This window comes from Typha latifolia, chromosome 14 (assembly GCF_019914945.1).
Source record: "Typha latifolia isolate L0001 chromosome 14, TyphaL0001v2, whole genome shotgun sequence".
Classification (NCBI taxonomy): domain Eukaryota; kingdom Viridiplantae; phylum Streptophyta; class Magnoliopsida; order Poales; family Typhaceae; genus Typha; species Typha latifolia.
Genome location: NC_133099.1, coordinates 3,483,439 through 3,506,526, shown reverse-complemented (window position 1 = coordinate 3,506,526; position 23,088 = coordinate 3,483,439). Strand labels below are relative to the sequence as shown.

At 34.2% G+C, this 23,088-nt stretch overlaps 2 protein-coding genes across 5 annotated transcripts; one reads left to right on the top strand and one right to left on the bottom strand.

Annotated features, from left to right (window-relative positions):
* Positions 1 to 8,577: 8,577 nt before the first annotated feature.
* On the top strand, positions 8,578 to 13,270 carry LOC140800830 (serine/arginine-rich splicing factor RS41). Of its 3 annotated transcripts, XM_073155721.1 has the most exons (7): positions 8,582 to 8,653; positions 10,167 to 10,868; positions 10,996 to 11,234; positions 11,431 to 11,543; positions 11,640 to 11,875; positions 12,609 to 12,872; positions 12,985 to 13,270. In XM_073155721.1, the coding sequence occupies exons 4-7, from the start codon at positions 11,448 to 11,450 to the stop codon at positions 13,016 to 13,018; spliced, it is 630 nt and encodes a 209-aa protein (XP_073011822.1). In that variant the 5' UTR covers positions 8,582 to 8,653; positions 10,167 to 10,868; positions 10,996 to 11,234; positions 11,431 to 11,447; the 3' UTR covers positions 13,019 to 13,270. The 3 variants fall into 3 exon arrangements, with proteins under 3 accessions (XP_073011820.1, XP_073011822.1, XP_073011821.1); XM_073155719.1 differs by lacking the exon at positions 10,996 to 11,234 and having other exon boundaries at positions 8,578 to 8,653; positions 10,167 to 10,307; XM_073155720.1 differs by lacking the exon at positions 8,582 to 8,653 and having other exon boundaries at positions 10,446 to 11,234.
* A 715-nt stretch (positions 13,271 to 13,985) lies between these two features.
* On the bottom strand, positions 13,986 to 18,637 carry LOC140800612 (peroxisomal membrane protein 11-5-like). Of its 2 annotated transcripts, none has more exons than XM_073155371.1 (8): positions 18,402 to 18,637; positions 15,465 to 15,673; positions 15,282 to 15,356; positions 15,084 to 15,158; positions 14,910 to 14,990; positions 14,726 to 14,800; positions 14,472 to 14,645; positions 13,986 to 14,388 (listed from the first exon to the last, which is right to left on the bottom strand). In XM_073155371.1, the coding sequence occupies exons 2-8, from the start codon at positions 15,654 to 15,656 to the stop codon at positions 14,353 to 14,355; spliced, it is 708 nt and encodes a 235-aa protein (XP_073011472.1). In that variant the 5' UTR covers positions 15,657 to 15,673; positions 18,402 to 18,637; the 3' UTR covers positions 13,986 to 14,352. The 2 variants fall into 2 exon arrangements, with proteins under 2 accessions (XP_073011472.1, XP_073011473.1); XM_073155372.1 differs by having other exon boundaries at positions 15,465 to 15,670.
* Positions 18,638 to 23,088: the final 4,451 nt, after the last annotated feature.

The following is a 23,088-nucleotide window of genomic DNA, read 5'->3' as shown; positions in this document are numbered from 1 at the left end:
TTAACAAATATGTGCAGAAAACACCATGCCGTTATATCAGTTAGTTAAACTTAACTAAATCTCCAAGTCAAGCTAACTAAACTAAAAAAATTACAAAAATACCTCAATTAAGTCATACTAAGGGCATTTTAGTTATTTTAAAAATAAACGTATTTTAGTTATTTATCTCTACTTAACATAATATTCCGGTGTTAGTTCAAATCTAACTTAGGGTGTGTTTTCTTTACATATTTGCTAAATTAGAGTGTTCAATTTGTAAATAGTAAAAATATAGGGTATAAATCATAATTACGTTATAATGCAGAGTATTATATATAAATTTTCTTTTTAATTTATATCTTGTTGGCCCACCGGGTTTAATGCTTATATATATATATATATGTATGTGTGTATATTTATGTTCACCAAATCTATAAAATCTCTATGAATTTATTTACTTATGGGCTTTCAAAAAAAAAAAAAAAAAAGAATCTCAAGTTTATAGGGGCTAAACTTGAGTGAATCACACCTAACTAAATTTGATTTCCTCTTTTATTATCCTTGAGTTTGAGAAGATGCCTAACTTCAAACTCCCCCAAACATTCCATTCCCAATCCAAAATCTTCTACCAGTAGTTCTCAAGAACGTCATTTCTATCACCACATTATTAACTCTACTACGAGACAAGAGTGATTGCAATTATGGACATGATCTTATTCCACTTGCCCACGTTGAGGACGAGGCATGGAGTTAATATTTTAAATAGTCTAATAAGATCAAAAGGAAGCATGATTAGATTAACGTCCATTCCATTTTAATCACGATCACTACCAAGATGACAAAAGGCAGGCTGCCTTTTCATGATTAATACACCATCTAATTATGCAAATAATATTGGACTTAATTAGGGCAAGATGGGTGCTTAGTGCTAATCTTAACTAGTTAGGTCATAAGAACTAATTCATTAAATATATAAAAATCAACATTATAGAGACTCTTGGCTTCAGAGTTTGAGAGCTTCATAAATGTCAACTCTTAGATCACGCACATTTCAAATAGAATATAGAGAGTTTCTATATGCGCAATTAGAATCATTGAATATAAATAGTATACATTATTATTTGTAATTGAATATAGAGAGTTTTAGTTTGTGTGATCAGAATTGTCGAATATAAATATTATACATAATACTGAGTTATAATTCAGGAACTTGATATAATATATCAAAGTTTTAAAATAAAAGATTTATCTTTTAAATGATACCTAAGTTTTGCTTGCAGTCACATCATATGTATATATATATATATATATATATATATATATATATATATATATATATATATATCCCTTCAAAAGGTATCTTTTAGATGCACATATAGCTTAGAACTGCATACTTGCATTTATGCCCCCCTTACCACTATATGTGATATTATATATACATGCAGACATTTTTCAACTTTAAACTCCCAAGAATATGGCTTTATATGTAGACATATCTCAAGGGTATCCATGTTTTTTTTATATATTTTTTGGTAAACCTACTAAGAGTTGAAGCAAACAGTGGGAAAATAATAGAGAATTAAGGTGCAAACAAGATAACAAATGTTTAGTATTAAGCTAATATGTCACCTAATAAACATCTAATTGTGTTTCATGAACCCTATTATCCTATCTTTTGCCTTTTTTTTGACATGGTAGGTGACTTGTCCAAATAAGTAAATAGATATAACATAGATGAATAACAGCTTATGTAATTAAAAACACTCTATGTTTTATTTTTTTTAGTTTTTTAAATAATTAGTTATGGCATAGATAAATTTAATTAACTATAGATGTAAAATAATCGTACTTACTTCATGTTAAATTTTTTCAAAGATTAAGCTAAAAATTAAAATGGGTACTAGATTTTAAAATAAAATGAGAGGCATTTTAATTACTTCAATATATATTTTAGTTGTAAAATGTAAGGATTGAATGATAAAATTAAACTAGAAAATGTAAGATATTTTTGATAAATTTGACTTTGAACTTGGTAATTAAACCTTTCAGGTTGCTAATCTTCATCCATAAGTAACTATAGATGTAAAATAATCTTATTAACTTTTAATAAGCTTTCTTTTTTCAAAGATTAAGATGAAAAATAAAACAAGAATTAAAATCAAATGAGAGAAATTTTCATTATTTTAATTTTCTATTTTTAAAAGTAACAAAATATTTTCTATTCTGTCAATTACTGTTAGGTTAAAGTTAATGATGTTTTTGAGGTATTAAAAACATAAGATGTTAATTGATACATTTTCCTAGAATATTCTAACATCAATCTGACTGTGAACTTGATAACTAAACCTAACCTTTTGGGTTGCTAATTTTCATCCATAAGTAAACTACAATATAAGTTTTTTCTCTATATCTCATGGCAATCATAATAGAAGCCATTTAAAGTAGACCCAAGTATCTACCAAATGGCCAATAATGAGCTCCAACTTAAATAAACTAACATGTCCACCTCTCACCAAATGAGACGAGTTACAAATAGCTCCATGCAAGAGAATAACAATAAAACAACTAAGAATAAGACAAAGGGGTCAAAGAATAATAACCAAGCAGCATATACCCACCTCACTCCTCTCTTACATTCATACATATAATGTGTGTTTAAAAGTATACACAATTAATCCAACTCACAACCTATGGCAGTACCTGAGACCACCACCATTACTACTACTACTACTACAGTTGCTGGAAGAAACCCTAAGCCGACCGGTGGCCGTGGGCATCGCCGTTTTGTGGGCGTCAGGCAGCGGCCGTCCGGCAGGTGGGTGGCCGAGATCAAGGACTCGACGCAGCACGTCCGGCTCTGGCTCGGCACCTTCGACACCGCCGAGGAGGCCGCGAGGGCCTACGACGAGGCCGCCCGGGCGCTGCGCGGCGACAACGCGCGAACCAACTTTGGCTCGCCGCCGGCCGGGGGCGGCGGCATAAGCTTCTCTTCGTTGAAGCATAGATTGAACAAGAATCTTGACAGTATCATGGCTAGGGCAACTGAGGGAAGGTCTTCTAAGAGTAGGGTTAGTGACCACCTCACCTTTGCTGGTGTATTCCATAGGAGCCAGGGCTTATCTAACAAGTGTCAGATGGACACTAAGAGCATGGAGAAGGTGGTGCAACCTAGCTTTATAGTTCCAAGGACAATGGAAGAGCCATTGGATTGGAGTAGTAATGGAGATGAGATGGGAATGTTTCACGGAAGGTTTGAAGGAGAGGTGGTAGGATCAACAGCAAAGAGGTTTAAGGTCTCTTCTTCTGTAATCGTTCCTCCTACTTTTAGTGCTTCTCAATATTATGAAGAGAGAAGTGATCGTTAGTTTGGTTAATATGTGTTTATGAGTTGCAATGTTGTAACTAATTGAGGTCATGAGAATTAAAGCTTTCCTTCCTAAGGAAGAGAAGTTTAGTTAATTATATATGAATGACTTCCTTAATGGGTATTATTCCTCAAAAACTAGCTTATTTGTGATGGGTGTGTGTGTTTTTTTAACTATTTTAATTCCCTCTTTTTTCCTAATTAATCTGTTGGTGATAAGGTTATTTATGAATTAATCTTAGACCAATCAAATGAAGGACTCCTATAAGCTAGCTCTTGATCATTGATGCTTAAATATAAAGGATGGAGATGAAGAAAGGAGACAAGAAAGATGATCAGAAGAAAAGAATTTCTCAAGTAGTAAGTATGTGTGTGAACCTTTTATTTCTTATACCTCATTTGCCATCAAAAGGCATTGCTACCTTCTTACTTGGGCAATCCAAAAGAGAATCCTATTCCTTTATTAGTCTCCATCAAATTGGGATTTTTTTCCCCAATAAGTTTGGACAAATATTTAGCCTCCTTGTACTTTAGATAAAAGTTATTTTTATTAATTTAAACTTTGTTTTACGTTTCATTGTATAAAAGATGTATATTTAATAGAAAAAATAAATTTAATAAGTTTCAAGAACTCAATCTTATTATTACTAAAATCTAATATATCCTTTTCTGTAAAAAAAAAAAAAAAACTCTATATTTAACCCTTTAACCTTACAATGAAACCAAAAGGCTCTTGAATAGTCTAAATTCATCATATAATAGGAGAAAAAGAAGCCCTCGTACTTGATTTTAGATCAATCAAGCTTGTAAATATCTCAACTTAATTGCAAAGTTCCCCACATTTCACAGGAATATCTAAGAAATTTAACTTTGTTTACTCGTGAAATATGCATAAACTTATTTCAGTATAAGCCTCTTTATAATATAATAATTAAATAATAATTTATCTTAATACTAGTTTATTAATATTTATTTTTCTTTCCTCTTATATTATATCTAATATTTTATATTTATTAATTATAATTTTACTCTTAAAAAGACATCATTTTAGTCAACTATTATTTCAATCATTTTATCTCTCTCCTCTTTTTCTCTTCTCATCCATCCATTAAAAGATATCTCAATCATGTCCTAAAATATCTGAACTTTTTATTTCACATCAAATATAATAATTATATCACTATGCTGATTTACAACTGAATATTATAATTGTTTAAATTCATATAAACTTTCTTATGCAAGTATAAAAAAAAGCATAACTAAACTAGCATGAAAGTTATTTTAACCATTAAATGCCCATAAGAGACGTGGGAAGAAGGTCCGTCAAGTAGAAGAGTAGCTTGTTGATTTGTTTTTGTTTTTTATTTATTTGTTTTTTATATGCCTCACTTGTCATTTCAATTAATAACATTATCTTCTTACTAGAAAAATCCAAAAAAATTATATATTTATCAAGTCTCTTGCGAAGGAATTTTATTTTCGATAAATTTAGTTTAATAGTAAATCACGCCAAGTTGGGATCTACTAATTGGCATTAGGAGAAGATCACTCTCACAATACTAGTTTTTAATCAAATGGATCAATTCTTTTTCAACAAGATAAATATTGGACATTTATAAAATCACATATATATATATATATATATATATATATATATATATTAACAAAGAAAAATATATTTTGAGACTAAAATAGTTAATTTTCTTCTTGCAACCCTATTAAATAGCCTCCGAAAAAAATCCTACCAGAGCATTTCTCCCCTGATTTGGCTAGGAGGGGAGAAGCTTTTTTTTTTCTCCTTCCTTGTTTTTCAACCATGATGCTATTGTAAGGCCACTGTTTCTTGCCCTCCTCCATTTAGTACTCTCTTTTCTTCTCATAGACATCGATCTCTTCACTTTTGCCACTCTCTTAGTTTAGTTAACTATCTCTTTGTAGGTTGTCTATCCATGCTGATTATTAATTTTCATATCAGTGACCTTCAATGTAGTTGCCTTTGGGTGTCATGCAAGGTTATATGTGTTTGAGTCTAACAATGGTCACGATGGAGCCACAGGATGTAGGACTCTTTTCCCATACAACATCATTTGGGCCATGTGATTTGTATTATCCTCTATGTGCTCTTCGAGATTGTTATATTGTACTCTTTTTGTTATGCCTTCGATGTTTACAAAGTTGTATTGCGTGTTCATGGGCCATCACCCAATATCATCTTCTCTATTGTGTATCAGGCTTATATCACAACTAGGAGCTAGGTAAAGAAAACCAAAAATATCTTATAAAAGGCATGATACCTAGATTCAACAAATGGCAGGAAGTGAGCAAGAGGCAACATATAGTAGATGTATTAGCATCGATGGAGATGAGAAGGGAGGAGGTGCCATTAGATCAAGAGAACGGCTAAAACTGACTAATCTTGTGCATAGGAGAAAGAAAGGAGGAGGAGGAGGGCAGAGCGACAATAGAGATGGATAACATGATGATAATGACCGTGGCTATAGTGCCCACTATGATGGTAATAAACATGACGACCTCGAAAGTGGTGGATAGGGCTATCAAAAAAGTTTATAGGTTCGTGAGGGTTGTGGGCTCGACTCGAGCTCTAAATGAGCCAAGTCGAGCTGAAGCTAGCTCGCTCGACTAGGCTTGATACTGTAGCAATATATAAATATATATATAAGGTGACTATATCCAGTATCCTTAAAATAATTGTATATTATATTTTCACAAAAGTTAACCTCCTCGACTCCTCTCTCCTCATTCTTTGTCAAAGCTGATTAGGGCAAACTTAGGCCCCCTGGTCCACCAACATTAGAATGGCGAGCTTAAGTCTCTTTACCTTCTTCCAGCTTCATCTCTGCCCCTAGTTCACTGACATCACCTCCCCCCAAATGAAGATGGGCTATCTTCTCTGGCCTCTTCCTCTTCTCCTCCTTCCACCTCCAAATATAGACACTAATTTTGACCTGAAGATTAGCCCTTCTCGAAACAATGGCGAATGGTGCTGCAAGTTCGTACATGAAGATGACCAAAGGTCAAGATGCTCCCACGAAGGAGATCTATCCTAGAGAGCTTAATTGACCTGTTCGAGTCCCCCAAGTTGGTGGTCTTAGCTATTTATCTTGTGATCTAATTACCTCATTGGATCTTTCATCTTAGGATTAGAAATATACGGATTTGTGGGTGTATTCCACCGATTGATCCTGAATGTTTTTGCTTTTAGAACAATTACTAGGCCCTTTCCCTTCTTTGCTGCCTCATCGATGCCTAGCCTCCAAATCCTTCAATCGAGCTATCGAACCAAGCTTGAGCCTCGTCAATCTGGAGATAAGCTAAGCTAAGTTAAGCTTTTTCTAGCTCGATTCGAGCTCGAGCTGGAAAAATCGAGCAATTGAGTCAAGGCGAGTTACGCCTAGCTCACTCAAGCTTGGCTAGTTTACACCTCTAGTGGTGGAGCGAGCCAATAGGGAATAATAAATGGAGAAAGGCGGACAAGAAAAGAGGAAGGAAGGAAGAGAAAAGAAGCATGAAGACGAAAATAATAATAATAAAAAGTCATAACAAAAAGTGGTACTGAGACCATTTTCCCTATATGTGCAAATTGAATTCGGACAGATCTTTTCAAGAATAAGAAAAAAGAAAGAAGGAGAAAGAGGAAAAAGAAAAAAGAGAGAACGAGAAAAAAATCTTCTCATAATGGAGGAGAAAAATCTCCTTCCCTCCTCCCATTCAAGGGCCCGAGATATTAGATATTGTAATTAGTGAAATGGTAATTAAATAAAGTTAGTTATAATATACTCTCTAATTTTTACTGTATGAGCTATGGCATAATGTCCTATAAAGTTTGGAAGATAAATGGAGCTGGCGTGACAAAAATTGAAGTTCGTTTGAAGGTTGTTCAAAGCTTGTTTGAAGCCTGTTTGAAGCTTGTTCGAAGTTCGTTCGAAGCTTGTTTAAACAACTTCAAACGAATCTTGCCCCGAGAGCTTAAGAAGATAAAGCTGAGTACTTTGTTCGAAGTATGTTCAAACAAACTTCGATTGTTCGAAGTTGTTCGAATAGAACTTCGAACAAGATTTTTCTGAAAGCTCCAGAAAAATAATATTTAGTAGTTTGTTCGAAGTATATTTGAAGTATGTTCGAAGTTAAACAAGACTTTTCCGAGAGCTCTAGAAAAATAATGCTAAGTAGTTTGTTCAAAAATTGTTCGAATAAACTTCAATTATTCTAAGTTTGTTCAAAGTTGTTCGAACAAAACTTTTCCGAGAGCTTCAGAAAAATAATGCTGAGTTATTTGTTCGAAGTTGTTCAAACAAACTTCGAACAAGATTAAGACATTCAAAGCAGCTTTTAATGGGTTTGTTCGAACATGTCAAAAATTGTTCACCTTTATAGTCTAGATTAATGCTTGAGAAGTTACTTTTTGGGAGCTATAAAAGAGAGTCTTAGAGAAAATGGCACAACTACTAGAGGCCAAAAAAATCTCCTTGGAGATCATTCAAAGAGGGAGTTTAGGAGATTAATATTTTATCTTGTTGGAGTTCTACTACATTGAAGACTTAATTTGATATTATCTCAAGGGTTATAGAGGCAAATCTACAACCTTAAGGGTCATTAAGGTTGGGTACTAAACACGGAAAGCGGTGTATTAAAGAGGAATCAAACAAAGTATCATCAAAAGGATTGTGGGAAATAACAATCGGGTTATAAGTATTTTTATAGTGCTTGATTTGATCTTATAGAAAATATCTATGATTTTTTACCGTTGGTTGAAAATGAGTTTTTCCACGTTAAAATTATTGTGTTTGATTGTGACTTGTGTTTCATATTTTGATTGTCTTTTATTATTCTAAGTGAAATAGATCTTTTAGAGATAGTCACGAGAGAAGAGAGGGTGACGATCTCCGGTTCCCATGCGTTAACCATCAATTAGGGGAGAAAACAATTTCGTCATAAAACCCAGATCTCATTTTCTAAATTTGAAATTAAGCTATTTGAATACTTCTTTTTGGGTCCAATGTTTTTAAAAATCTATTAAAAATAGGTCTATCCATTTCTTTTAGAAAAAAAATTATTTATCAGTCGCAATAGTTGCAAAGATTTTTTTTTTCCATTGCGGATAAAAGAATGATGTTTTAATAAACGTCACTTTTCTCCACGTGGCAACCGATTATTGGCCAAAAAGGCTTCTCCCTTGACGTCGTCGAATATATAAACTCTCTCTTCTCTCGGACAAGAGATCACCTGTTCGTTTTGCCGGCGCCTAGGGTTGGTTCTTCTTCAGATCCCAATTTTTTTTTCTCTCTCGAGGTGAGATCTTCGATCAGATCTTTCTAAGTTCTTGTCCATGCTCTGGGAGCCCTCAGATCTACATCTGTTTGCTCTTATATTTGAATCTTTGCTTCAGATCTGTAGGTTTTGGCATCTGATTCGGTGATTTCGATATCGTATACGTTTTATTTGGGGAGTGAATCATTATTTCTCTTTCTGGACTCTTGATCTGTTTGTTTATTTCATTTTTCGGGTGTCTGCTTGCTTTATTTGAGTTTATTGATTGGCTATTTATCTTTGGTTTGTTGTTCTTTAAATCTGGAATTTTCTTTTAAACAGGGATTTGTGAAGTATGAACTTTGATAAGGTTGCTATTGGTCAATGCAAGAGTAATTTTATAAACCCTAAAATCTTGCAGATCATGTAGTGAAAAAGATGTCACTTTTTTAGTTATGTTTAAAATTCTAATGGTGTTTCGATAGAAGTTATTGTAAAGCATATTCCTGGTGATCACTTGTCATAATTTGAGTTTTTGAGGTGGTTGACAAATTTTGTTTCTTGTTCTTGTTGGTACCGAACAAGATTTAGTATTAATTTGATGCTTGTGCTTTTCTTCCTGCAATACCTTTCATCAAAAGGGTTAGGTTGGACCATACGCACACAGTGGCTCACCTCATGGCAACGCAACAACAAACACACGCACACCTATTAGGGCCCCATATACCTTTTGCAGACGCTCTCTTAATGCCCTCCAGGAATATGCTATAGCATCATTCTGTTAGCTGCTTCTTAAGTTTATGAAGTTCCAAAAGTTCCGTTTCTAAGTAGGAAAAATGATCATTACTTTAAGAAGAAAGAAACATAGGGATCATGATCTCACACTTATGAAGAAAGGAAAATACTTTCTATATTCATGGCGCCATGCCCATTCCCCTCTGATCCTGTTCCCACTCCAAATCTCTGAGATTCATATGATAAGGTAACTAGCATAAATTGGCAAGAAAAGGGATAAAGCTGAACCTAGATGAATTATCTTATGTTTGAATAGGACTTTAGATTGAAAGTTCATACCTATTAAAGGGCTAATGCAATATTTAACTCTTTTCCCTAATTTTTGGGTTTACTTTCTTCTTAAAACTAAATAAACAGCGAATCCAATTAGATTATGATCACTGAGCATAATGTGATACCCTTGTTATCATGGGATTGAAGAAAACAAAGCTGATTTGCAGAATCGTCTGGCAGTTCTTCTGTTACATATTTCCATGTCTAGACATCTAGAAGTTTATGGTATTTTCTTATTTTGAATGACTACATTCCTAAAGAATTTATTTGCATTCCTTTTCTTTTTGTCAATTTTTAAGTATCACATTTTATTTGCATTGTCATGTATGATATATTGGTAGTTGTTATTTATGGATCTTTTATTTATCTTTTCATTATTTTATACCTTTAACAGTTTAACTATTCTATTAAACAATCCAAGTTCCTTATGCTTGATTTAGTTTACGTATTCTTATCAAATGTGGTTATTTATCCCTTCATTTTTCAGACTGGAGTATATTGCAGTCAAATCACCTGTTTAAAATGAGGCCCATTTTCTGTGGCAATTTTGAATATGACGCCCGCCAGTCTGACCTTGAGCGACTTTTCAGCAGATATGGAAAGGTGGACCGGGTAGATATGAAGTCAGGTATCTATCCATCTCTATGCAAGCATCTCTACTGTTTGAGGCTTTGAGCTGACTTTTGACTTGTATAACAATACTCTTCTTCCCCCGAACCTTCATTTCATAAATGCATAAATACAGAGTCTAATCAGAAACTACAAAGGGAATGATGATATTGGGTGCACATGGTATTGTGAACCTGTATCATCCCCTTTTCTTCTTGCTATATATGTTTCAAACGCATACGAGATTTAGCACAACTAATTATGAATGAGGTAATATCTACTTTCTGAAATTTGGTTAATTTATGCTACATTAATCTTGTAAACTTCGAACGGTTTACAAGTGAGAAATGCTCTCTACACCAGCGCTGCCATAAACTTGTAGCCACGCCATTGTTACTGTCTCTAGAGCAGGAGAACCCACCATGTCGAAGATGTGATCTTTGAGAAAACTGCATTGGCCTGTCAGTTGCTAGATTGCAAGAAGTTTCATCAGCATGTCATAGCCATGGGAATTACTTTCTCAAGTCCTGCTGGAGAAGTGGGAATCAGGATAAGTTTAGCAAAGCAGTTCTTTTTAAAGGTAAAGTCCCATACTCAACAATTTCTTTGACGCAGGAATATCTTGGAGCACCCGTGCTCTTCCTGGTTGATGGACTGGGCATCACCTTTCCTGCCATTGCCCGCCTCATCTTCTTATGTATTTCCAGGAGCTGATCTGATCCACAATTTACTATGGCATCTGTTCACCTGGAAACATATCCCACGCGACCATTGCCTTCCATTTTCCATGAACTTTGCCCCCCCTCCCCTCTCCGATCATCTTTTCCATGCCGATCTTGCGGCCAGGCTGGACAATAGATGGAGATGGACAGTCTGTATAAGTCCTGCCACGAGAGACTTACTTTTGGAAAATTGTACTCTGACGTCATTTAGTTCTCCATATAAGGTCTGTTCCTGATTTTCGCCCATTAGTAGATGTAGCTTTTACAGAGCGAACAGTTTCTGAATGATTTATGTGAGCCACGAGACTCAGTTTTCACTATCTATTTTTCTTTTTTTTTTCCCTTCTCTTTTATAGGTTTGTTACTCTGAATTATTTCTTAATTATTGAGAACATATTCTTTTTGGATTTAACTATACAGGTTTTGCGTTTGTCTATATGGATGATGAACGTGATGCTGAAGATGCTATTCGAGGACTTGACAGGATAGAATTTGGTAGACAAGGACGCCGACTTCGTGTTGAGTGGACAAAGGTAACAGTTTGATGTGACTAGTTGATAGTGCAGTGTACAATATTGAGAATCTTCTTATGCTAATCTTACACAATAACTCTAAACTTCTTACTGTAGCAAGAACGCGGCGGTAGGCGGTCTGGCAGTTCTAGAAGATCTCCAGCTAATACAAAGCCCACAAAAACCCTGTTTGTGATAAATTTTGATCCTATCAATACCAGGATGAGAGATTTGGAGAGACACTTTGAACCTTATGGAAAGATTTTGAATATAAGAATCAGAAGAAATTTCGCCTTCATTCAATTTGAGTCGCAGGAGGATGCCACTAAAGCATTGGATGGTACAAATATGAGGTTGATATCTAGCTTTCCCTTTATGTGTCATCTTTCATGTATGCCTTGATTTCTGCATTGTCTTTTGAACGTAAAAGTTTTTCACATTCGTTATGGAAAGTTGAAACTTCTTATAGCACTATCAGTTTCTCCCTTCACTGTTAAGCATTTGAGAAGTACTTGCTGGTTCATCCCAATCAGTCAGTAAGACAGAACTTAGATTTAAATGGGCATATGAGGAAGCATCATCAAAGAAAGTAAAGGACATAAGAAACACTCTTCAATGTATGTATCAAACAGTATGCATAGACTACTCTGATTCACTCTTTGTTTATCTTGCTAGTTTCAGTATGACATTCTTTCTCTTTTCTCTTTGCTGAAGGTGGAGTTCTCTTGGATTATACTAGTCTTTCTCTAAAGATGTGAGACCCTAGGTTACCATGGTGGAAGTAGGCTTTGCTTAGTTGTCGTGAGTACTACTAATGCTAACTTACACACAATCAGTAGGATTGGAGTCGGATTTCCATTCTTATGGTCTCAATTCGATTTATATAGCTAATGCACTGCATACCCTTTTGAAGAGCTTCATTACATCAGAACTTGGAAGTTTTATGTTGTCTTTTATTTAGTATTGAAGAAAATAATTAGTGTTCTTTTTGAAGTTCTTGTTTCTTGTAAACTTTCATGTCACTAATTCTGTTTTTGTTTCTTTGGGGGATGCTTTCCTTTGGTTTCTTTCTTGCCTTGGGTGCAGCAAATTGATGGATCGGGTTATTTCAGTGGAGTATGCACTTCGTGATGATGATGAAAGAAGAAATGGGTACAGCCCTGATCGAAAAGGCCGAGATAGATCCCCAGATAGGAGTCGTGATCGTGGCCGATCTCCAAGTCCCTATGGTAGAGGCAGAGAGAGGGGCAGCCCTGACTATGGTCGTGGTACCAGCCCATATGGCAAACCGGATCAAAGGGGTAGTCCCAATTATGGAAGAGCTGAGAGTCCTTATGAGAGGCACCGCAGGTTAGTATAACTATGATAAAATTTTTTTCATTTTTAATATATTTCTTTATTATGTAGAGAAATCTTTTCTAATTTATTCTGTTTGACACAATTATGTTATTTGCTGGTGCAGCCGCTCTCCTCCTCCAAGACAGGAAAGGCAGTGAAAGCTATGATTCCTGTGTGATTCTGTGTTACCTGTTAGTGCTGCACTTAAATAGGTGTGCTAGAAGACATGGTCTTCCTTGTTTAACTGACAAATTTCTAGGGAACTAGCACTGACTATTTTTTTCCTGATTTGTAGACTTTGTAATGGATTTGCTGCTCTGCTTGTGTTAGACTATTGTATCTTAAAAGATCAGTGGTTTGCTAGTATTCTTCTATTTAACAAAAATGAATTCTCCTTGCCTTTGATACAATTGAATGCTGTAGATGCAAATGGTTGCTGCTTTTCCATGTAGTTTCAGGGACATTATTTGTCATCTCTATGACAAGTTAGCATAGCTGCAACTCTGCTAAGCCATATGAAGGATACTCAAGATACTCTATATAAACTAGATATAAGATCATATGTTGCAAGTTGCTTCGGATTGTAGGAGTCAAAGTTGCTGTCTTTAAAGTACACAACTATCCTGCTTGGGAGCTCGATTATCTTGATTTTTGCAACTGATTTTAATACACTGGGGTATGCAATTCCAATGGCACAAATAACCTCTCTCCCATAGTTTCCTGTAAGTCTCACATGGTTTTAGTTAGTTTTACTACACTTGCAGAAATGAGTACTTCTGAGCATAACCAGTGAAGAATTGCTGACATAGAGTTGGTATTAAAAAAGTCAATAGATTCATCTCTAACCCAAAAAGATCAATTGCTGACATAGAATTGCAACTGATATGATGGGAAGTGAATGAAAGATATTGGGTGTTTTACTGTGTTATAGCTCAGATCCAAATTACTCCCCACTTTAAACTGGATGCTGCAATCACGCATGATATTTATCAGATTCAGATTCTGGTCCAATATAAAACAATTTTTTCATATTATACTTTTGAGAAGCTCGGGAAATTAACGGCCTCCCAGTTGAGCCATTGCTGCTGGTTTCGAACATAGGAATACTCATAACCACGTCAACCCTTTGAATCATTAGCAGCAAATTCTCCATATTATTCTTTGGAAATACTAACAGGAATACTCAATAACTTATCAAATAAGGATTTGGATCCCCAAGGACATCATATGAGTCTAACTTTGATGCCATTCCTAATTGCACATAAAAGTGTATAGGAACATATATTAATGACCATCCAAAGTACCAACAGTTGATAATCATATGCTAATTCCAGATAAGGGAACATAAGGCCATCATGTGAGGCATAATTCTCAGATAAGCTTTGGCTCATTATCCAGTAGCCATGAAGCTATATTCTGGCTCATATCTGTTCTTCTGAAGTGGTTATTACTAATAAGAGAGATGGTCTTCAATGGAATAAAGAGTTCTTATTCAAGCCATTTTGGACTTTGCAGGAGCAGGAAGCAACTGTCAAACAAAGGCCATTAGAGAGTTAACTTTCTTAGACAATTTATTGAAATCTATTATCAGCACAAAGCATCAAGAAATACCTGATAACATGAGATCAGGGAGGTAACGAAACCAAATGCTCCCGTAACACGGGGAGTGACCTTCTTCGGTGCTAGTTGAAGAAGGCCAACAGCAACCACTATGTCCATTGATGACTTAATAAGAGAGAGCAATCTCTCATTGGACTTCTTTAGCTTTATTTGATATTGCTCATCCTGCAAGCACCACAGAGAGGAGAATTGACAAGTGGAAACAACTTCAAACCAAGCAGGGAAAGAATTGCAGTAGAACATACTTCGTATTTATCCTTGTGTTTTAGCTCCCGCTCTAACTTCTTCATTGATTTGGATAGCCTTTGAAGCTCTCCCAACTATAAAAGTATGGATTCACGTTATAAATCTCCATTAAATCATGAAGAAAAGACATTATACTCCTACATTATAGCTTGTAAAACAGTAATTCTTCCAGAAAAAGCAGACCTCAACTAAGGTGCCACAGGCAGAAGAACCCAGCCAACAGTAAAGTGATATCCTTGCAATTAGCTCTGCTCGTTCTTTGTTCTGCGAAAACCAATATTAAGCAAATTATATTGCCTAAGCCAGCAGCGAGCACAGAGAATTTTCAGAAGGAAACTAGAGAAAGGAGAACCAAACCTTGTATATCCCTGCCCTGCCTGCCCACACAATTTGATCTAGAAACAGGAAAGTTGATAGCAATGCATTTTTGGACTGTAACAGCCAATGCCATGCAACAGAAAGATAAGCATTAAACCACTGAAACGATAATACTTAATTCTCACAAGAGAAGCTATTAGTTAAACAACATTATTAAGAATACTAATATCCCCTTACCTTTCCAAGTAAAATCAGTGGAAGAGGAGTTCCTTGAGGAGGTGGACTAATTAAGCCATGCAGGTCGTTAACAAACTGCAAAGAGTAGGCAGATGATGCTACATGTTGAGCTAAAAATGATTGACATACTATGCCATTCAAATTCCAGATGTTAAGCTAATAGAACAGGTCAAAAAGGATGACCTTAAAAAGTCGAAAAACTTTCCGGGCAAGACTAGTTGATTTGTCAACATTTTGTGCAGTGCCAGGTTCTCCATTGCTCACAAATTTCGATCCATATTGAATAGCCCTGCAAATCTTATCTCTGGCTTCAGCCTTGTTCAGGTATAGAACTAACAGACCAAGTTCCGCTCGTGTAGCATCCAATGTAGTCATCTTATCCAAGAGACCTGCTGAAGTTAAAGGTGCAACTCAGTGAACCAATAAGTCCACAAACAGAAGAAGGGTCTACAGAAAGGAATAGTGGTACAGGAAAACAAGAAAAAGTCTAAATATATGACGTTAAAACTACCAAATATTGTTTACTGCAACGATCAATCGATCATTCAATAATAGTATAATAATAAATAAAAATAGAACAATATATTAAGGGAAAATTACATTCTGACCCCCTTGACTGTAAGCCAGTATCACTTAGCATAATTCAAGAATTCTTTTTTTTTAACAAGCTGACCACTCCAACTATCATATTTCTACACATTTGCCCTTCCATTATCCTCTGTTAAGATTTTTCTAAGAAATTATTCATGTGGGGAGCACATGACTTGTAATAAAATTCTTTTTTGACAAAGATGCCTTTATCTCTCCTCTAAATCACAAACTCTAACATATTCCCAAACCCTATGTTTTCTTTCTTCTCCATCTCTCTATCTTCTTCTAATGCGAACCCAAAACACATGTTTCTTTCTCCTCCATCTGTTTATCATCTTCTTCCTTTAACTCCTATGGAGAACTTATATTCTCTTTTCTTACATCTATTTCATCATCATCTTCTTCTACCTAAATACCAAAACTAAAATCTATCTCTTCTTCCTCATACATCTCTCCATTATCTTCTTTCTCAAATCTAATCCCAAAGACCGTCGTCTCTTTCTCCTCCATCTCTTCATTGTATCCATTAATCCCAAAACAAATCTCATCTCCTCTTCTCAGTTAAGAGATCCATGCCTCCATCAACAACAAAAGAGTCTCTAGTCCCAACTATTTGGGGTCAGCTATTCTAGTTAAGAGTTCTAAGGTTTAAAAAAAGAAACTTTACTTTACAGTACAAAATATTCACAAAGTATAACCAAAGGGGTCCATGCCATTGTTACCCCACGTCATGCTTCACAAAGAAAACCCAGGTCTTCATTAGAAGACCCCAAAAAACATTTGTAAGTAAAATATTCTTGTGGGTGATATGTCATATATGTCTATAATAAAGGGGGTCACATGTAATTTTCCCAAATATTAAGAAAGGAGAAAAACTAAAACAGTCAGATATAGCTATCCTACGAGTAAATCATAAACTTGAGTCTGGTTGGACTAACAAAACTATTGAACTTCTGGAAAGGCTGCAACAATGCACAGGACCGGCTTTAGGACTGATCTAGTTTCCAATTGAAAAGTAAAGCATTTGAATTATGTTTATGTTTCATATGGTAGAATACAGGAAAGAGAAGAATGTTAAAAAAAGGAGAAGGACAAGAGTATATAACAAGAATTGAGACATAGATGTAAAATGGCACTGTTTGATGTTTCTTCTATCACTAGAGCTACAATCTTAAATCTAATCACTCTATTAAATCTAGTTTAGGGTCCATTTGACATCATTGCCACTATCTCTCTCTTTTTTTCCTAATTGTCATTTTGGTTTACATAAAAAGACAGCAAGAACATCATTTGCTAGGCATCAATCTATTGTTCTATCCAGAAATAGGGCTGGCATGGACTGTTATTCGTGTAGACAGAAAACTTTGTTAGGCATCAAATCACATTAATTTTCCTTTTCAAATATAAAAGAGCATCCAAGCACTGTTCAATCTCAAAATATATATTCTTGGGACCAATGTATCGAAAACAACACCATATAGGTTCTTGATGACGGAATACAAATAAGAGAAAGGCATTAATGATCAACACTATTTTAGTTCTTTAGGTATCCTAACTAGAGAATCCAAAAGCACATAGTGACTGACATCAGATATCAAAAAGACCGCTAAATCAATAATGTTCTCTCCAATAAAATGCTCCTTCCCAACGTCCAGACATAAACTAACACATCCTTTGATTCCTTCAAGTCAGCCTCCAATGGAAAGCCTGAGACTTTTAGACTCTGATAACAAGCTGATCCATACTGTACCTCTTTAAAATCACAGAATGCAGTAGGAGCTCATTCTATAGGTAAAGATGAGCACATGCAACAAGCAAACAAAGGCAAGAGAAACATTGCCAGCTCCACGGAATAAGGACACAAAGGCAGGTGGTAATGGCACAGTAGAATATGTCTAGGCACTCGACATCCCTACCTCCTGAGCAGGTAGAGAAGACAAATACCAAGAGAGATATAAGCAAGAGTAAGTATCCAAGTTGAAATAGGATTCACATGGCTACAGACTCATAAATCATGAATCAGTTTGGAAGAGGTAGGCTGATACATGTGAAAAATAGCTATATGCTCATGCTCGCTGACAATTAAAAAGTATTAAGCGGAGATGTTAGCAGATAAGGCATCACAAGAGAGGATGATAATGAGTAAAAGAAAGCAATTGTGGAGAGGATGCTGATGATGTGCGGAAGATGTACAGATAAGGGGTCTTTTGATAGGGAGTTGAATACATCCCGCTTCAAATACTCCATCTTCGATTATTTATTCAAAATTTCCAACTTTACCTCAAGAACTTGAACACCCATAACACACAAAGGAGCAAACAGAAAACCAAAAACTATTTCATACCGAAGGACCTATTGAAAAATACCAAATTTGTATCAAAAACATAAAGACCCACATCACATAAAAGGGAGAAAAAAGGCAGACACGAATCGGAAAAAGAAACAGGAACCGGATTTATGCACACCACCAACAAAATAACTCCAACAGCATGGCATAACAGGTGATGACAGATGGGATAGGATGATTACCTAACGAGAAGGACGAGGATTCGAGAGTTGGGTTTTGATTCACCGGCTTGGCCGAGCTTTAAATTTGATAACTAGAATAAGAAAGGAGTACCCAAAATAAAAGAGACTCTTTTATTAGATTTATCTGGATTGATGGATAGGCTCTCCCACCTCGAACACCACAACACCTCGCGAGTAACAAGCCCGATAAATATTAATTTGAAATATAAATATTTCATATTAACAGAAAAAAGAATAGCCCAGCAAAAAAGGCTGCGCGATTTATAGACTCGGACCCAAATATAGACACCCTCCCCCCCCCCCCCCTCGAATCTTTCCTGGGTCCCGCGTTATCTTCGCGCTGCGGTCTCCTTTCGAGTCGAATTACGCGGTCGCTTTTGGCTCGCGATGTGGATGGATGTCTATCTTTAACTATGGGACGTGTGTTGTGTAGGTTGTCCGAGTTCTGACCGTTGGATTTGATGGGGTTTGATGATGATGTGAGGTGATGGACGGCTGGGATGGGGTGCCGCCTTAATTTTCGAGATTAATCCGACTGGTATCGAGTGGGATTATTATAATAATCCGATTGGGGGGATTAAGATAATTAAGATAATTAAGAGCGTAGACCACGGTCTTCATTAGGTCAATCGTAATCCATTAAGAACAAAAAGAAAAAGTTCATAATGTTGGATTTTTTTTCTAATTTCTTTTTCTTAAACTAAAAACTAATATGAAATATAAAATAAAAGGGAAATTTGTATAGATACCCTTTCTTTTAGCAAAATTATGATTTGCACCCTCTATTTTTATTATTTATAAATTGAACCATATAATTTAGTGAATATGTGCATAAAATATTTAATAACCAAATCTCTGTGTTAAGTTAACTATACTAAAATAATTACAAAAGTAATATTAAGAGTATTTTAGTCATTTTAAAAATAAAATAATTCTAATTAACAGAATATTCTCACGGTGTTAGTTCAAATCTAATACAGGGTATTTTCTACACATATTCATTAAATCATAGGACTCGATTTATAAATATTAAAAATAGACTGTGTAAACTATAATTTCCTTAAAAAAAATCAAGGTGTTGGAAGGAAATTTTCTCTAAATAAAACGTAAAATTTATAAAATTACAAATAAAATAAATATAAACAAAATATTTAGAGAATATATAATTTAACTGAAGAAGATTGTTACTATTGTATCTCAACATCTTAACTTTTATTTCTAATATAATGGCAAAGAGAGGCTATATTATCTCCTGCTCGAGGAGATATAACATTGTTTTGAAGCTATATTAAGCTTTGTTCCTCAACCAACTAAGTTGGTGGGGGAGTCAAGAAGGAGAATTTTACATAGATTAGGGTGGATTGGGCCATCCGGCTCGATGAACGTACAATTTGTTCCAAGCAACCCCTAGCTAGCTGCCTAGTCAGCTGCCTGGTTCACCTCTCTGAACACGTGTAAAATGCTAATCTTCCTAAGTCCTCTCAAGAGACCGATACATTCCTCCACAATGTTTCTAATTTTCCACAGGTTAGTTTCTTCTTTCCGGAGAATTTGTGCCAGGCCTACGGAGTTTGTTTCCAGGATGACATCCGTATTAGGATCTGTGGCCCGGAGACCCATTCTAATAGCCCAGATTTTTTAAAAGATAGCGGACCTCTCCCAGTTATAATCTACGTGAGATTGTTAGTTTTTATTTATTTTTGTTAAAACTAACGGCGAACATAATTTTTTTTTTAAATTGTTAAACTTTTGATCATTTTTTTTATATTGTCTAAAATACAAATTTGAGAAAGATTGATATGAAAAAAAAAAAATATATATATATATATATATATATATTCACAATATTTTCTTAAATAAAGCATAACACAAAAAAGATTTTCACAAAAAATACTTTTCGAATTAGTTGACATAAAGAAAAAGGATTTGGTCATTGTAATTAAATTAACATCAATTAATTTAAAAAGGTAATATATTAACCTCTTTGTAGTGTCCCTTTAAATTTTAGGAGAGTTACTTAATTGTTCAACCTACTTATATCTTGTATGTGATTAGACTATGGGCTCATAATATATGAATAAAAAATTAAATATATACTTTTGTTGGATTTGTATCTATTGGAAGGAAAAACTAATCATATACACAAGAAACTAACCTAATATCCTTATATTATTCTGTTTATTTTTAAACCATGTCAGCTGAACTTGAAGTCAAATACTTGATCATTTTAACTTATATTAAGACTTATATAAACATGCTATGACATAATAGAATGGTCCTATTTTAAACCAACACAAATTGATCTCCTTCAAGTAAATACAAAATGGAGTCAATTAGTTTCTTTCCCTATTTCTAAGGGTCTTTAATTGGTATTTAATCAAATTATTAATTGAAGTTGGATGCAAATAAGATCCAATAAACTAAACCAATATATAACAATCATATCACATGAAACCTTTTCAATACAAGATGTTTCATTGGCTTAACACTATAATTTAATTTGTCATGCATATGCCTTATTTTATCAGAATTTATTGAAAGATATTTAGCAAGATAACATATCTTTAAAGGACAAAATTAAAATAACATTATTATCAATAGAATTGTGCACAAATAATTAAATAAAGAGGGTCATATTAGATAAGTATTCCAGCAACACTTAACTAAAGAAAAAAAAAATGAATAGTTTTATCTGCTATTCAGGTATGATTTTATGATGCAAGACAAAAAAAAACAATCAAATTAAAAGAAATAAAAATTTGTTAATATTACAATTAGATAAGATATAAAATTTTAAATTTAAAAATATTCAAGTAGCATGAGCTAAGTATAATTTGATTGGCGACAAGAATAAGCAAAGCATTGACCCAATATCATATTAAGTACATTTAGTCATTGGGTGAGTATCATATCAAAAGGTAATAATAATACAACAAATTGGTCTTTGCCAAGTTGGCACATAAATCCATAGCTTGGACATTATGCCAAGCCCTAGACTAAAGAGTTTTTGACCATTCCAAACTTATTTTTTTTATGCATCTATTACACTTTAAAATTTAAATATAAAATTAGATGAATTTTAAAAAATGGTGGCCGCTAAGAAAATTACAAAGTGATTCAATAATTTTTAAATTTAAATCGCTAACTAAATTTATATGAATTTATTTTCATCATACTTAATAATTTTCTTAGCTGTTTTAAAATTTCTATATAAGTTGTTCATCTAATCAGCGATTTTCTAACTCACTTAGTAATTTTTAGTATAATTCGTGACTTATATGTAAAAATTTAATAACCGCTAAGAAAATTACAAAGTGGTTCAATATTTTTTTTTTAAATCACTAAATGAATTTATATGAATTTTTGTTCATCATACTTAACAATTTTCATGACAATTTTAAAATTTTTATATAAATTGTTGATCTAATCAGCGATATTTTAACTCACTTAGTCTTAAATTTCGAGATGAATTAGACACGCGATAAATAAAAAATAAAATTTGGCAGACATACAATAGTAAAGAAGTCCACTCCTTGTACCTTAGATTATTGATTTAATACATCCCTAAAAATCATTTGAAATTCATATATTAGGTATAGTAGAGGAATAATAATGCTCATGTTATTAAAGAGTCACTCTGCTACTATACATCTATGGACATCATGTGAGCATTTATAGCATGTGATCATCTTACCAATCACCTTTCCTTGATATGTTTGTTGGCCACTTCTCATTTCAACCGAGGAGACAATGTAAACAAGATCTTAGGAATAATATGAGTACTAAAAAAGAACTATTTGTCATGTAATTAAATGATCAATATTTTAAGTTATCTTAGATGCCATTTGGTTAGAAGTAAATAAATAAATAAAGGTGTGTGGTCTTACTGTGCAAATGTACATGTGGGTTTATTTTATTTTATTTTTTAAATTTTATTTTTATCCAATAGAGTCATAAAGGCAGAATGCACTAATGTGGTTAGTTGAGTTCTCTTTTTGGAGTTTATTTTTGTGTGGTCCTCAAGACCCAACCACCTTGTTAAGAGAATGACCCATTCAAGGTTGGAATATCTCTCTCTCTCTCTCTCTCTCTCTCTCTCTCTCCTTATAAGTAAAGAGACTTTTTTGTGGGTGGAATATTATCTAAATTGTGAAGATTTTGAGGAGATTTTGTTTTTTAGATTGACTCATGCAGATTAGTCCGAGCATATTATCGTATGTAATTTAAGTTAGCGTATCGATTGCGTGTATCTGATGATAGTGATCAATTTTAAAATCAGATTAATTGTCGTTGTCGTGTGTGTATATATATACACGATAGGTGTGTGTATTTGATAATGTGCCAAAATATAGAATGTAGACAGAGGGGATGGTTGTCATCTATAACGTCTTTATATCAAATCATGCAACTAAGAGAGAAGACAAATGATATTTCAATACTTAGCCTATAATTTTGCTCTTCTCATCTCATCCAAATAGGCCAAAAATTATCTAACACTTCATAAAATTGATCAAAAGTAGTGGGTTATTATGAGCGGAAGTATTGGTCATCTCTTGAATTTGTAAGGGAAAAAAGCTCTTGAGAGTCATATTTGTAGTAATTTATTAGCACGTATGGACTAACATTCACACAGTTTTGTACCTAAGAAAATCTATCCATTAAGAGGGTTATTAAAAAAGGGGCCCCA

Excerpts from the sequence above, each read along its gene's own strand:
- LOC140800830 (XM_073155719.1), top strand. The coding sequence starts at position 10,202 with ATGAGGCCCATTTTCTGTGGCAATTTTGAATATGACGCCCGCCAGTCT. Across the intron at positions 11,544-11,639 it reads TTCGTGTTGAGTGGACAAAG|CAAGAACGCGGCGGTAGGCG; the intron begins GTAACAGTTTGA and ends TTCTTACTGTAG. Across the intron at positions 11,876-12,608 it reads TTGGATGGTACAAATATGAG|CAAATTGATGGATCGGGTTA; the intron begins GTTGATATCTAG and ends CCTTGGGTGCAG.
- LOC140800612 (XM_073155371.1), bottom strand. The coding sequence starts at position 15,656 with ATGACTACATTGGATGCTACACGAGCGGAACTTGGTCTGTTAGTTCTA. Across the intron at positions 15,159-15,281 it reads CACTGATTTTACTTGGAAAG|TCCAAAAATGCATTGCTATC; the intron begins GTAAGGGGATAT and ends TGGCTGTTACAG. Across the intron at positions 14,991-15,083 it reads GCAGGGCAGGGATATACAAG|AACAAAGAACGAGCAGAGCT; the intron begins GTTTGGTTCTCC and ends TGGTTTTCGCAG.